Raw genomic sequence first — 14,610 nt, 5'->3', positions numbered from 1 at the left:
CTTTGGAACTGACTTTTCTATTTTAAATCTTAGGAGTTTATGCCATTCCGAGCTTTATTCTTAAATGCTTTTGATAATGATATTGAGAACAGTCAGCTTTCACAACAAACAGCAGCAGCTCTTCAAGCCAACAAATTTGTTCAGGTAAAAAGTTAAATGCGTTTGTAATTTCTCTTGCTTTTAAATTAAAAAATAACTTACTTGTAAATGTTTACTTGTAAAAAAAAAACCTAGCAATTTTTTTTTTGATAGCCTCTCCTTGGGAGAAAAAGTGAATTGGATAAACAGAGGAAAGCAATTAAAGAGCTTTGGCAACGAGAACAGAAGAAAATGGTTTGTATCACAGTGAAATATGATAGTAACCATTCCTTCTTTCTTACTGCTTGTTCTTCCCTTGCCTCACATCTGCAAATGCCTGCCAAGTATTTAAGTATCTTTCCTTATGCAATACTTTTCAATGCTTTCTTGTAGCTATGGTACCTGATGTGCAGAAAGAATGTATAATGCAGGGTTTCAATGTCTTTTTCCCCCACATAGCAAGAGACAGAGGCATCTCTCAAAAAGGCAAGACTCTTCTGTATACAACAGCAGACTGAATATGAAAAAGCCAAGTCTTCCACAGAGCGTGCTGAAGAGGAGCACCAAAGCTCAAGTGGAGGTGTTGGGAGAGAGGCCAGCAAGCAGTTAGAGAAAAAGCGGAGGCTGGAAGAAGAGGCTCTGCAAAAAGTGAGTCTTCCTTCTGGTCACTGGAAGTTGGAGCATCGGCAACAAACAAATTCATGATTTCATTTTACTGTATTTTTTTGTTTTTTCTTTGGGCAATTGGGGTTAAGTGACTTGCCCAGGGTTACACAGCTAGTAAGTGTCAAGTGTTTGGTCTGAGGCTGGATTTGAACTCAGGTCCTCCTGACATCAGGACCGGTGCTCTATCCACTGCGCCACCTAGCTGCCCCCCATTTTACTGTATTTTGCCAGAGACAGAACAGCTAGAAAGGGTGGGGTATGTATGTGAAATAAAATAAGGCCAGTTCATGAAGTTTACCTGTTGGGCAGTTTATATATGCTGCTGTTCAACTCTTAAGATGATGACAGTTGAGGTCAAGAATGGTCACTTTGCATTTTTTTTTAACAAATATTCCGTAGTTAGAACTATTGAGTCCATATTAAGATATTTCAAATGCTTTTGCTTGTTATTAACTTTGTTATCCTTTAATATTCCCTGCAGGTTGAAGAAGCAAATGAACACTACAAAGTTGTTATGATAGATATGGAAGAAAGGCAAAATGATATAGACCATACTAAAAGTGAAATTTTAACACAACTTCGTGAACTTGTTTTCCAATGTGATCTAACTCTTAAAGCTGTAAGTAATTTAAGGAAACAAAAGACTTGAATCTTAAATATGTTTTTGAACCTGTGTGGAAGGAAGGAGGAAAAAGCTGTCAGATTTTTGTATAACTAAAGGAATCCTTTGAAGACTAACAGGAAATTTTGATCTGTGGTACCCTTTATGTTTAGTTTTTGAACCTGCAGATTATCTGTAGAATCGTAAAATATACTTGCCATCTTTATATAATTAGTGATGAATGTTGAGTTTCCTCTTCCTTTTATAAAATATAAAATGCACTATGCACGTGTAAGTTATTGTCATCATTTATGTCTCAACTATATTGTGAGGTTTTTCCATTGAAGGTAATTATCTCTCTGGTTTGGATAGAAATACTAGGTTGCTTGTGTTTTTTAGAATTCAGTCTGTTTTAGATTGGGATATATAATTAATTTGGCTACCTAACCAGCGCTTTATCAACACTACAAATGTATTAGTTGCTGTTCTTGAACACTATTAAACCATTTACAAAGTGGAGCGGAAGATAATTTGGGAACAGAGAATAATGATCTTGATTGTTTTCATTTTTCTCCATTGTTTCCAGCCAAGAATTCCAAGTTTAATTTATCTCAAATTGAGAATTGAGAAGGAGTTGGAGTCTAACAGTGTTGAGGTTTCCTTTTTATCTGATTATCACTATTTCTTTTTTTATTTGATTGCCTTGAAATAGTTTGACATGTAAAAAAAAAAGACATAAGCTTTTTATGTAAGTTGTTTTGGTGCATAGAAAAGTATAAGGCTACATACTTGTCTTCAAGAAGCTTAAAATCTATTTAATGATCCAGGAGCAACTAACATGAAATGATTAACAATTAATAAACCATGAAATAAATTACCCAGTGGTATGGTACAGATTATTGACATAGGAAATTAGAGATGAGAAACATTGCTTGTGACCAAGGGAAGATAATTTTGGAAGGTGAATATAGAGTTGGTGGTACTCTGCCCTGAGCCTTAGAGGGTGAGTAGGATTTGAACAAGAGGAGAGAAAAACATTTTGAGAAATTTAGTATGACAAGAGTATACACAGTGGACATCAGTGGTAGGAGCAGTATTTGTTTTATCTTGACTATGTTGGTTTCCTTTGAAGGGAGTTGAGAAGGCCCTTCTTGACATCATCATTGATTGGCTTCTCTGCCATCTGAGGCATAAAAAGCCTGGGCAGAGTTGGTATCTAAGGCTTTAGTGGAATTCCAGCTGCTCCCTACACCTTGACCACCTTTGTGACTTACTGTGGCCAAATATGCTGAATGCTGAGGTGGAATAGAGTAGTGTTTACCTGAGTAGGTAACTTTTTTAACTTTAAGAATTGTAGTTTTTTTGTTTTTTGTTTTTTAATTCTAATTCAAGTTGTATTCATTGCATTCTCACTACTGTCTTGAATCATTGAACTGACCATGTCACCCCCATGTTCAGTAAACTCCAGTGGGCTCTCCTATTACCCCCAGGAACAAATATAAATCATCTTGTGGCTTGTCCTGCCCTTCCTCCTGGGCTCTGATCTAGAAAGAAACAGTTCAAGTATTGTAGAGCCACAGTCAGGATAACACAAGATAACACAAGACCTACATTAAAGGATTGGAGGGCTTGGAATCAAATATTCCAGAGGGCAAAGGAGCTAGGATTACAATCAAGAATCACTTGCCTAGCAAAACTGAATATAATCCTTCAGGGGGAAAAAATGGTTATTTGATGAGAGTAGAGGACTTTCAAACATTCTTGATGAAAAGACCAGAGCTGAACAGAAAATTTGACTTTCAAATATAAGACTCACGAGAAGCATAAAAAGGTAAACAGGAAAGGGAAATCATAAAGGATTCAAAAAGGTTAAACTATTTACATTCCTACATGGGAAGATGACATTTGTAACTTGTAAGACCTTTCTTATTATTGGGGTAGTTAGAAAGGAGTATGTATAGACAGAGGGCATAGTTGTGAATTGAATGTGAAGGGATGATATCTAAAAAATAAAATTAAGGGGTGAGAGAGGAGTATACTTGGAGAAAGAGAAAGGAAGAGGTAGAATGGGGTAAATTATCTGACATAAAAAAAGCAAGAAAAAACTTTTACAGTGGAGGGGAAGAAGGGGAGGTGAAAGGCAGTGAATGAACTTTATTCTCATCAGAACTGACTCAAAGAAGAAATAACATACATACTTAATTGGGCATAGAAATCTGTCTTACCTTATAGGAAAGTAAGAGGGGAAAGGGATAAGAGAAGGGTGGGGGGTGATAGAAGGGAGGGTAAGTGGGGGTGGGTAGTCAGAAGCAAAACACTTTTGAGGAGGAGCAGGGTAAAAGGAAAGAGAGAATTGAATAAATGGGGGAGGGGATAGGATGGAAGGAAATACAGTTAGCAGTAGTAACTGAAAAAAATTTTGAAGCAAGTTTCTCTGATAAAAGCCTCATTTCTCAAATATATAGAGAACTGAGTTAAATTTATAAAAATAAGAGCCATTCCCCAATTGATAAATGATCAAATGATATGATCAGTTTTCAGATGAAGTAATCAAAGCTATCTATAGCCATATGAAAAAATACTCAGTATTGATTGGAGAAATGCAAATTAAAACAAATGTGAGGTACTACCTCATACCTATTAGATTGGCTAATAGGATAGAAAAGGAAAATGATATGTTGGAGGGGATGTGGGAAAAATGAGATATTAATGTACTGTTGCTGGAGTTGTGAACTGATTCAGCCATTCTGTAGAGCAATTTGGAGCTATGCCCAATGGACTATAAAACCAGGCATACCCTTTGACCTAGCAATGCTATTATTACTACTACTACTAGGTCTAAATCTCAAAAGAGATAAAAAACAAAAAAGTACCTATGTGTACAAAATTATTTGTACAGCAGCTCATTTCTGGGGTCTGAGAATTGTCACTTGAGGGGATGCCCATCAGTTGGGGAATGGCTGAACAAAATGTGGTATGTGATTATGATGGAAAACTATTGTACTGTAAGAAACGAGAGGGAGGAGCCAAGATGGCGGAGGGAAAGCAGTGACTTGCTAGAGCTCTCCCCCAAACCCCTCCAAATACCTATAAAAAATGGCTGTAAACAAATTCTAAAGCAGCAGAACCCACAAAAAAACAGAGTAAAACAAATTTCCAGCCCAAGACAACCTGGATGGCTGATTGGAAAGGTATATCGCGCCGGCCTGGGAGAGGAGCATAGTGCAGCGTGGGCGCGCAGGCTGCAGCAAACCTGGAGCAGGCCTCAGAGGACTGAATCATGGGCAGCTGGGGCGGTTTCCAGACTTCTCAACCCAGGAATGCCAAAGACAACTTAGAAGGTCAGTGGGAAAAGTATGTGACTGCAGCGAGAGAAGGAGCTAGGTCTCAGCCACAAGACCCGAGTGCGGGCCATGGCTGCCTCCAGAGCTTCCGGCCCACAGACTGATCAGAGGGGGATTGCAAGGATCTCTTTGCTAGGTCTGAAGCAGGAATCTCTTGCTTTGCCCATGCTTGGATCTGGGTCACAGTTCTGAGGGGCGGTCCTGGGGTGAGGAGGAGCGCTGGCGTGATGGAGTTTGTTGTGGTGGTGGAGAAGAAACACCTCGCCCCTTATCATACCACCTTGGAAGAACTGAAAATTTACAGGTCCCTAGAAGTATCTCTGAAAACAGCTGTACAAACCACTGAAGCTTGGGGCAGTACATTCTCCACATTGGAAGCAGACTTTTACCTTAACAAAGAGTTTAAAACTCAAGTAATTGGCCGGGATCATGACCAAACTGCGCAAAAAGAGTCAGACTATATTATCTTACTTTGGTGACAAAGAAGATCAAAACATACAACCAGAAGAAGAAAACAAAGTCAAATCTCCTACAGCCAAAACTTCCAAGAAAAATATGAATCAGTCCCAGGCCTTGGAAGAGCTCAAAAGGAATTTTGAGAAGCAAGTAAGAGAAGTAGAGGAAAAACTGGGAAGAGAAATGAGAGTGATGCAAGAAAATCATGAAAAGCAAGTTAACAGCTTGCTAAAGGAGACCCAAAAAAATACTGAAGAAAATAACACCTTAAAAAATAGCCTAACCCAAATGGTTACAGAGGTCCAAAAAGCCAATGAGGAGAAGAATGCCCTAAAAAGCAAAATTGGCCAAATGGAAAAGGAAGTCCAAAAGATTACTGAAGAAAATACTTCCTTAAAAATTAGAATAGAGCAATTGAAAGCTAGTGACTTTATGAGAAATCAAGACACTGTAAAACAAATCCAAAAGAATGAAAAATTAGAAAACAATGTGAAATATCTCATTGGAAATACAACTGACCTGGAAAATAGATCCAGGGGAGAGAATTTAAAAATTATTGGATTATCTGAAAGCCATGATCAAAAAAAGAGCCTAGACATCATCTTTCGAGAAATTATCAAGGAAAACTGCCCTGATATTTTTGAACCAGAGGGCAAAATAGAAATGGAAAGAATCCACTGATCTCCTCCTGAAAGAGATCCCCAAAGGAAAACTCCTAGGAATATTGTAGCCAAATTCCAGAGTTCCCAGGTCAAGGAGAAAATATTACAAGTAGTCAGAAAGAAACAATTCAAGTATTGTGGAAACACAATCAGGATAACACAAGATTTAGCAGCTTCTACATTAAAGGACCACAGGGCATGGAATATAATATTCTGGAGGGCAAAGGAGATAGGATTACAACCAAGAATCACCTACCCAGCAAAACTGAGTATAATTCTTCAGGGGAAAAAATGGTCATTCAGTGAAATAGAGGACTTTCAAGCATTCTTGATGAAAAGACCAGAACTGAATAGAAAATTTGACTTTCCAATACAAGACTCAAGTGGAACATGAAGAGGTAAACAGGAAAGAGAAATCATAAGAGACTTATTAAGGTTGAACTGTTTACATTCCTGCATGGAAAGATGATATTTGTAACTCATGAGACCTTTGTCAGTATTAGGGTAGTTGGAGGGAAAAAATTATATGTATGTGTATGTGTATATTATATGTATATGATAGATAGATGGATAGATAGATAGCTGGAGGGCACAGGGTGAGTTGAAAATGAAGGAGTCATATCTGGAGAATAAAATTAAGGGGTGAGAGAGGAATATACTAGGAGAAGGAGAAAGGGAGAGGTAGAACGGGGTAAGTTATCCCACAAAAAAAACAGAAAAGAAAAGGCTCTTACAGTGGAGGGGAAATGGGGGAAAGTGAGAAGGAATGAGTGAATCTTATTCTCATAGAATTTGACTAAAGGAGGGAATAACATACACACTCAATTGGGTATGGAAATCTGTCTTACTCTACAGGAAAATAGGAGGGGAAGGGGACAAGAGAGTAGGGGGATGATAGGAGGGCAGACTGGGAAAGGGGGTAATCAGAAGCAAATACTTCTGAGGAGGGACAGGGTCAAAAGAAAGAATAGAATAAATGGGGGGGCGGGATAGGATTAAGGGAAATAGAGTTAGTTTTTCACAGCATGTCTACTATGAAAGTGTTTTGCATAACTGCACATGTATAGCCTATATTGAGTTGTTTGCCTTTTCAATGAGGGTGGGTGGGGAGCGAGGAAGGGAGAAAATTTGGAACCCAAAGTTTTAAAAACACATGTTTAAAAAAAAATGTTTTCACATGCAACTGGGAAATAAGAAATACAGGAAATGGGGTACAGAAATCTATACTGCCCTACAGGAAAATAGAAGGAGAAGGAGGGGAGAGATAACAGGAAAAGCAGACTAGAGGAAGGGGTATTCAGAATGTATGCCATCTTGGGGTGGGGGGAGGGGTGAGATGGGATGAAAATTGGAACTCAAAATCTTGTGGAAGTAAATGTTGAAAACTAAAAATAAAAAAAAGTAAATTAAAAAAAAAGAACATTAAAAAAAAAAGAAAGAAATGATGAGCAGGATGCTCTCAGAAAAACCTGGAAACACTTGCATGGGCTGATGCGAAGTGAAATGTACTGTGTACAAATTAAAAGCATTATTGTAAGATGATCAGCTGTGAATGACTTAGCTATTCTCAGCACTACAATGATCCAAGACAACTCTGAAGCACTTAGGATGAAAAGTGCTATCCATCCCCAGAGAAAGAACTGATAGTGTCTGAATATAGATTGAAGCATAGTTTTGTTTTTTTCACTCTATTTTTTTTGAGGCTTGGGGTTTTTTTTGGTATATGTTTTATATGATAACATGACTATTATAGATATGTTTTGCGTGACTTCACATGTATAACCTATATCGAACTGCTTGCCTTCTCAATGGGGGGTGGTGGGGTAGAGAGGGAGGGAAAGAATTTGAACTGAAAGTTTTAAAAAACTAATGTTAAAAATTGTTTTTACATGTAACTAGGGAAAAATAAAAAATAAAATACTAGAAAAAATGGCCCTTTGCTTTTGTTAGAGCTGGAGTGATTAAAAGGGCTTTGCAATTTCTCACACAATCCAATAGATGAATGCATAAATGAACAAAACAGTGAGTGAAAGACCTTCTAGATTGACTCTGTGGTCTTCCAAATATATGTTCATGTTCTAAACACAAGTTATTTTCAAAATTTATATTTGCATAATGAATAAAGTCAGTCTTTTAAAAAATGTAGTGGTACAGATGAGTAAAAATTTTAGCTGTGAATTTTCCTTTGTTGGGCAAATCTGCACAGTAAGTGTGTGTACTGTACCTTCTCCTTTGCTACAAATTCTTCACCTTCTACTTTCATCTTTTAAAATCTAAAACGCAAATCAGAAAAAACAGCAATAGTTGCTAACTTTCAAAATACAAACAAGCATTACCTAAGTGGAGAAAATGCATACTGTGCTGGCCTGTCCTGCTAGGAGTAGTACGTGAAATTTCTAATCTTAAAAAATTGTTGAAGTAGAGAATTTATGTCATTACCTCAAAGTTAAGATTTTAGGCAGGAGGTGTCTAGCTGGGTGAGTAGAGTGCTGTTATGTTGAGTCCATGTTATGTTGAGTCATTTGGGGAGAATAGGGTGTCTTCTGATAGGTTCCTTTTAAAGTAGGAAAAAGCTTGCCCCTTCTCCACCCCACCCCCCCTTCTTAAAAATTTCTTTTAAAATAAATTTTGCAGGGAGTCATCAAGTCTGTATATCAGAGATATTTATATGAATAAATCCTAGCACATTTTAGTGAGCTCTAAGAGGTGAGAGTTTAGATGTTGTAAATAATATTGTGTGATGTTACTTTTAACTAAATGTATTTAAAGACTTGTTTGTTAAAAGTTTCTGATTATTCTTATGCTTTATCTTTATTTGACAAATAGGCAGTGGTAAACCTCTTCCAGTTGCAACATCAGCAGGTTGTGTCTCTTCCAGTTAACTACCAGTCTCTCTGTGAGAATGCCAAGTTATGTGACCCTGGGCGAAAGTTTGCAGAATTTGTGAAGGCAAAAACTTCACCCAAGGATGATGTTCACATTAAATCTAGTTTTTTTGAGAATTCCAAAATTGATGGGTAAGAATTAATGTGTTACTGAAATTTAGTGAAGGGGGTTCATTTACTGCCAAATTCAAGTCTAATTTGAGTAGATTTTTTCCCTTTGACAGGAGCTTCAAAATTTGATCTTTTTTCTCTCCCTTTTGAAAGTAATACATGTGTTGAAAGTGATAGATTGTGTGTTGGTGGGGATTTATTTTTCCTCAATTCAGATAAAAATAAAGACTGCCATTAACTTTAAGCTGATTTTGTTTAATTCAAAAACAATTCTAGACCTATTCACTTTTGAATTTCGGGAAAATCAATAGAAAAATTTGGATATAGTTTAGCTCATTGTGCTTGTTAACTATTAAATTAGTCCATACATGTTTAACCAATCATAATTGTATATACTTTAAAATTTTTATGTGGTACTTCTCTTGATTCAGCAAATACTCTTTGAGTACTTTCTGCTTTACATAAAGCACTGTGCTATCTAGATACTTTGGGATATTTACAGTTAAGATAAGACATGCTTCCTGCCCTAATGGGGTGAATAAGCTAGTAAGACTTATGACTGTGGTGCACACTATTACATAGAAAGTGTATTAGAGAATTGCACAGCAACATGTATGTCAGGTCTAAGAAGGGTTTAGGGAGTTTTCATCAAGAAAGTAGCATTGAAGGTGAACCCTTAAGGATGGGGTTAGTACTGTTCAATAGGGAAGAGGAGGTAGGAAGGCCATTCTAGGAGAAGTCAGAGACTGCTTAGGAACAGAGGGAAGAGGACAGAAAGTGGTTTAGATTGACTGGATCATAGACAGTGTAGAGGGAAAGGAGTAATATGTGATAAATTAAAAGATGTAGTGGTATCAGATTGTGATGGTGTTGGAATATTTTTGGATTTCTGTAGCACTTAAGCCACATTGTATTCTTAAAGTGAGTTCACATTTGAAGTCATTCTCTGAAATTCAACAATATAAATACTGCATTATGAAACTAATGTGCTTTTGAAATATTGCATATAAAATAAATAATAGATTTTCCCTCTATTGACAGGCTATGTTTGTTGTTGGATTTTTTCCCTTAGATTTTTAAGTAAGGGGTCTACAAATAATCAACATCGGTCACATGGAAACGTATCTCAGAATTCTGAAAACTGTACATTTCATTTATTAGAAGATATTGGCAAGCCTGTTTACCATTCCAAAAAAATTGGAGATAAGAGGTCCTGTAGCAGCCTAGATATCCCAGGTAATTTTTTATATTTTAAGGAGCACTGACTTGTTCAAGTGAAGTTATTTTTTATTTAATCTTAGTCATGTCCCTGAAAATGTATAAATCAGATAAAAGGAATGATCATAAGTTTTGCAAATGTTTATCAGTATATACATAAAAGTGAGAGGCAACATGGGTGGCCTTGAAAACAGAAATATCCTGCCTCTAACATCTCCTTGCTGTGTGACCTTGGGAAAGCCAAACCGCTTCTCAATGCTCTAGGCAATCCCTCATACTATCAGTTGCAGAGAAGATGCCAACCTACACTGGTACCAGGGGTTTCCTCCTCTTGGCTTTCCCTCTACCAATGAAATCATAGGTCCAATCCTTAACCTTTTATATAATAAAACTATTAATGCCTTAAATAAAATATTTTTACATTTAAAGCTGATTGTACTTTAAATAATTTTAATTTGCTTGAAACATTAGGAAGTAACTACATTTAAATATGGCATTTGCAGACTGATTTATTTTGCATTAGGCTTTTGCTTTATGCTTTAGCCTCTCACTGAGTCATAGCTTTATTTTGTAGAAATCTTCAAGTATCTTATTTTTTAAAGCTGTCAGAGTGCGACCACCTCCTGTCAGATCATGGTCAGTTGGTCATCAAGGTGGTGGAATGTGCAGTGATTCAGAGAGTGCTGGAGGAAGCAGTGAATCAAGGTCCATGGATTCTCCTTCTGCCAGTCCAGGTACATAAACATTTATATTTAACTTTGGTGATGTTGTAGGAGAATTATAAATGCCGATAAAATTTAAAAGATTTAAAAATGGTTTTTATTGAGTTTTCTAGATGATATTTTTTATCCCAAACCATAGCTTTTGTCCAGTGCTCTTATTCCTTTGTCTGAAATGTTCCTAAAATATCCTTTCTACCTTTTCTCTGATGTCACAGTTTGTATATGTATGACTTTTCTAAGGAACTCCCAGATGGAAATCTGTACCCATGAGAACTGAGGTGACGTCTGGTCCACATTGGTGTTCTTCCACCTTTCCCCTACCCTTCCTTCCTTCCTGAGCCATCCCTGTCCTTTTAGGTTGTTTTTTGTGTTTGCCTCTGTCAGTATCATTGGGGCCTTCCCTTTCCCTTTTTAGCCATTCTAAACTCTGGAGGAATGCTAGACTGTGAGTCCTCTTCCGGTCAGGAAGTGCTGGAAGCACAGCTTGTGTTATCTGGATAGATGCTTTTATAATTGAACTTCATAAGACATACATAAGTAATTTCCAGGAGGTAATTTACCTTCCACATGCTTCTGATAAAGCTGCTTCAGCCTCTTTTAGTAAGGAACCTTAGTGCTTTTCACATTTCCATGATATACCCAATGAAGTGAAAAAGGAGCTAGAATTACATCCAAGCATAACCTATCCCACAAAAAAATGTAACTTACCCAACAGGGAAATAGAATAAGAAGGGATAAGAGAATGGGGGGTAGGAAAGATAAAATGGAGAACTGATTAAGAGCAGGCAGTGATTAGGAGCAAAATAGACTTTAGAAGAGGGATGGGCGAAAGAGAAGAAAATAGAATGGAGGGAAATATACAGAAATCATAGCTGTTGATGTGAATGGGATGAGCTCAACCATGAAACAGAAGCAGATAGCTGAATGGATTAGAAGCCAGAATCGAACAATATGTTGTTTACAACAGAAACAGAAAGGCTCGTGAAGAATTAAAATAATGAGCTGGGGCAACCGATTCTAATATGAACTAAAAATAAAAAGCTGAACTAAAAAGGCAGGGGGTAGTAATCAGACAAAACAAAAGTAAAAATAAACCTAATTAAAAGAGGTAGTCAGGGAAAGGACATTATGCTAAAAGGTACCATAGAGAATGAAATAATGTCAAAATTTTTTACAGCAAATTTCTCTGATAAAGACCTCATTTCTTAAATATATACTGAGTATAGAACAGAGTCAAATTTATGGAAATAAGAGCCATTCTAATTGATAAATATTAAAAGAATGTGAATAGGCAGTTTTCAGGAGAAGAAATCAAAGCTATCTATAGTAATATGAAAAAATATTCTAGATCACTATTGATTAGAGAAAGAGGAATTAAAATAACTCTGAAGTGCCACTTCATACCTATCAGAAATGACAAATGCTGGAGAGGATGAGGGAAAAATAGATACACTAACAAATAGATACACTAAAGTAGTGAATTGGGCCAAGCTTTCTGGAGAACAATTTGGAACGAGGCTCAGAGGACTATAAAACTGTACATACCCTTTGACCCAGCAATACCACTACTAGGTCTGTATCCCAATCAGATCAAAGAAAAAGGAAATGGACCTATATGTACAAAAATATCTATAGCGGCTCTTTTTGTGGTGGTAAAGAATTGGAAATCCAAGGGATACTCTTCAGTTAGGGAATGACTAAAAAAGTTGTGGCATGTGATTGTGATGGAGTACTATTGTGCTGTGAGAACTTGGCAAGACCTATACGAAATAATGCAAAATGCAGGGAGAAGAACTGGGAGGACTTTGTGCATAATAACAGCAATGTTGTAACGATGATCAAGTGTGAAAGACTTGGCTACTTTGATCAATACAATGGTCCAAGACAATTCCAAAGGATTCATGATGAAAAAATGCTATCTACCTCTAGAGAGAAAACTGATAAACGGAATGCAAATTGAAGTATCATTTATTCACTTTATTTTTTCTTGCTTTTTAAAAAAAGGTAACTCATACGGAAATATGTTTTGCACAATTTCACATGTATTTTTGATATCATATTGCTTGCCTTCTCAGTGGATGGGGGAAGGGGGTGGCAGAGAGGGAGAGAATTTGGATCTCAAAATTTCAAAAGAAATGAATGCTAAAAATAAATAATAAATTGAAAGATAGTTAAAAAAATAAAATTGCTACACTAGAGAAAGGATTGTTTGTCCTGATGTTTAACATCTTTGAATTTATGGTGAGGAAAGATTTATATGTCTGTCTGAAAATTGAGCAGTGGGAAAAAAAGACAAGATAACAATATGAGTAACTTGTTTTCTCCTTCTGTAGAAATTGGTCTAATACTAGGGATACCTTAGAGAGGTGAACCCAGGGGAGTATTAATTGCACCTTTGCTATCAGTAGACCTTAGGGAAATTCGTTGATTCCAGCTTAGACCCAGAAATTGGCTCCATTCTCGACCAAACTGTTGATGGATCAGTCAAGCTGGACTTCCTGGGGCCAGGTCCAAAGCTCTAGCTTTGTCAGGGAAGAATCTCCTTAAGGGAGTGATGGAAGAGTTTCTGTGAAGCTAGTGATTAAATATTTATCTAGTTACAGATTCATATCCATGTTATTCTGCAAGTGCCCTGCATACTCTACCTCACTCCAAACTCCTTTTCAAAATCAGCCATTTTTGTATTTGAAACAGGTTTGTTAAAAACAAAACACCTAATTATTAGGGCAGCTAGATGGCATAGTGGATAAAGCTCTGGCCTTGGAACCAGGAGGACCTGAGTTCAAATGTGGTCTCAGACACTTGACACTTACTAGCTGTGTGACCCTGGGTGAGTCACTTAACCCTGATTGCCTCACCAAAAAAAAAAGAAAAGAAAAAGAAATTTTAAAAAAAGGGGGGGGGAGGCAGCTAGGTGACGCAGTGTATAGAGCACTGGCCCTGAAGTCAGGAGGACCTGAGTTCAAATGCGGCCTCAGACCAAACACTTGACATTTACTAGCTGTGTGACCCTGGGCAAGTCACTTAACTCCAATTGCCTAAAAAAATAAAAAATTTTAAAAATCTCATTATTTAATTATAATAATTACGATTTATATACTACTTTAAGGTTTACAAAAGTACGTTTTGTCTTTTATCTCAGTTGTTCCTCACAACCAGCTGTGGAATGTAGGTAGATGCTATTATTGTCTACATCTTATACAGATAAAGGAAACCAAGAAAGTTTAGATGATTTTTTCAAAGTGACACAACTAGTAAGTGAGGTGGTATTGCGACTCAGGTCTTCCTGATTCCCATCTAACAAAAAAATACAGTTACGGAAAACAGACTTTTATTGAACAATGTATTCCTCTTTTCACACCTGTAGCACACTGCCTCTCACGTTACAGAAGGGAGGTATATCTCATCATCATTCTTTTGGAATGATACATTGACCAGAATTTCAATGTCTTTTAGTATTGTTTTCCTTTATATCATCGTGTGTGTGTGTGTGTGTGTGTGTGTGTGTGTGTGTGTGCGCATTATTCTCTTTGTTCTGCTTACTTTGCCCTACTTCAGTTTATACAAATCTTGCCAAATTTCTCTGAGATTTTCATGGTAGTCTATTCTTCTGATGTAATAGTAATTCATTGCACTCACATACCACAGTTTGTTTAGCCAGTATTCTGATTGATGGACACTCACCCTGTTTCTAATTTAATTACAGCACTTTTTTTTTTTCTCACAACATAACCTATTCCTTAAGAACTGTCTTTATTGAAGTCTGGAAGTGGAAGCAAATCTTTTATGTTGAAACTAATAGAATATTGTAACCTGAGACTGTGTGTGTGTGTGTGTGTGTGTGTGTGTGTGTGTGTGTGTGTGTGT

At 36.9% G+C, this 14,610-nt stretch overlaps 1 protein-coding gene across 7 annotated transcripts in view; it reads left to right on the top strand.

The window, feature by feature from the left end:
* LOC114031664 (rho GTPase-activating protein 29-like) overlaps positions 1 to 14,610 on the top strand; it is a 125,401-nt gene that overhangs the window by 90,123 nt on the left and 20,668 nt on the right. For all 7 annotated transcript variants that reach the window (XM_027846812.1, XM_027846814.1, XM_027846813.1 and 4 more), the window contains 7 exons: positions 34 to 144; positions 253 to 333; positions 538 to 726; positions 1,226 to 1,363; positions 8,634 to 8,824; positions 9,876 to 10,039; positions 10,624 to 10,755. In XM_027846812.1, coding sequence (XP_027702613.1) covers positions 34 to 144; positions 253 to 333; positions 538 to 726; positions 1,226 to 1,363; positions 8,634 to 8,824; positions 9,876 to 10,039; positions 10,624 to 10,755 — 1,006 coding nt within the window. The remainder of the gene's footprint in view (positions 1 to 33; positions 145 to 252; positions 334 to 537; positions 727 to 1,225; positions 1,364 to 8,633; positions 8,825 to 9,875; positions 10,040 to 10,623; positions 10,756 to 14,610) is intronic.

This window comes from Vombatus ursinus, unplaced genomic scaffold, assembly GCF_900497805.2.
Source record: "Vombatus ursinus unplaced genomic scaffold, bare-nosed wombat genome assembly UNPS02015205.1, whole genome shotgun sequence".
Classification (NCBI taxonomy): Eukaryota; Metazoa; Chordata; class Mammalia; order Diprotodontia; family Vombatidae; genus Vombatus; species Vombatus ursinus.
Note: the sequence above shows the minus strand (reverse complement) of the source record. Positions and strands in the feature narration are given on the sequence as shown.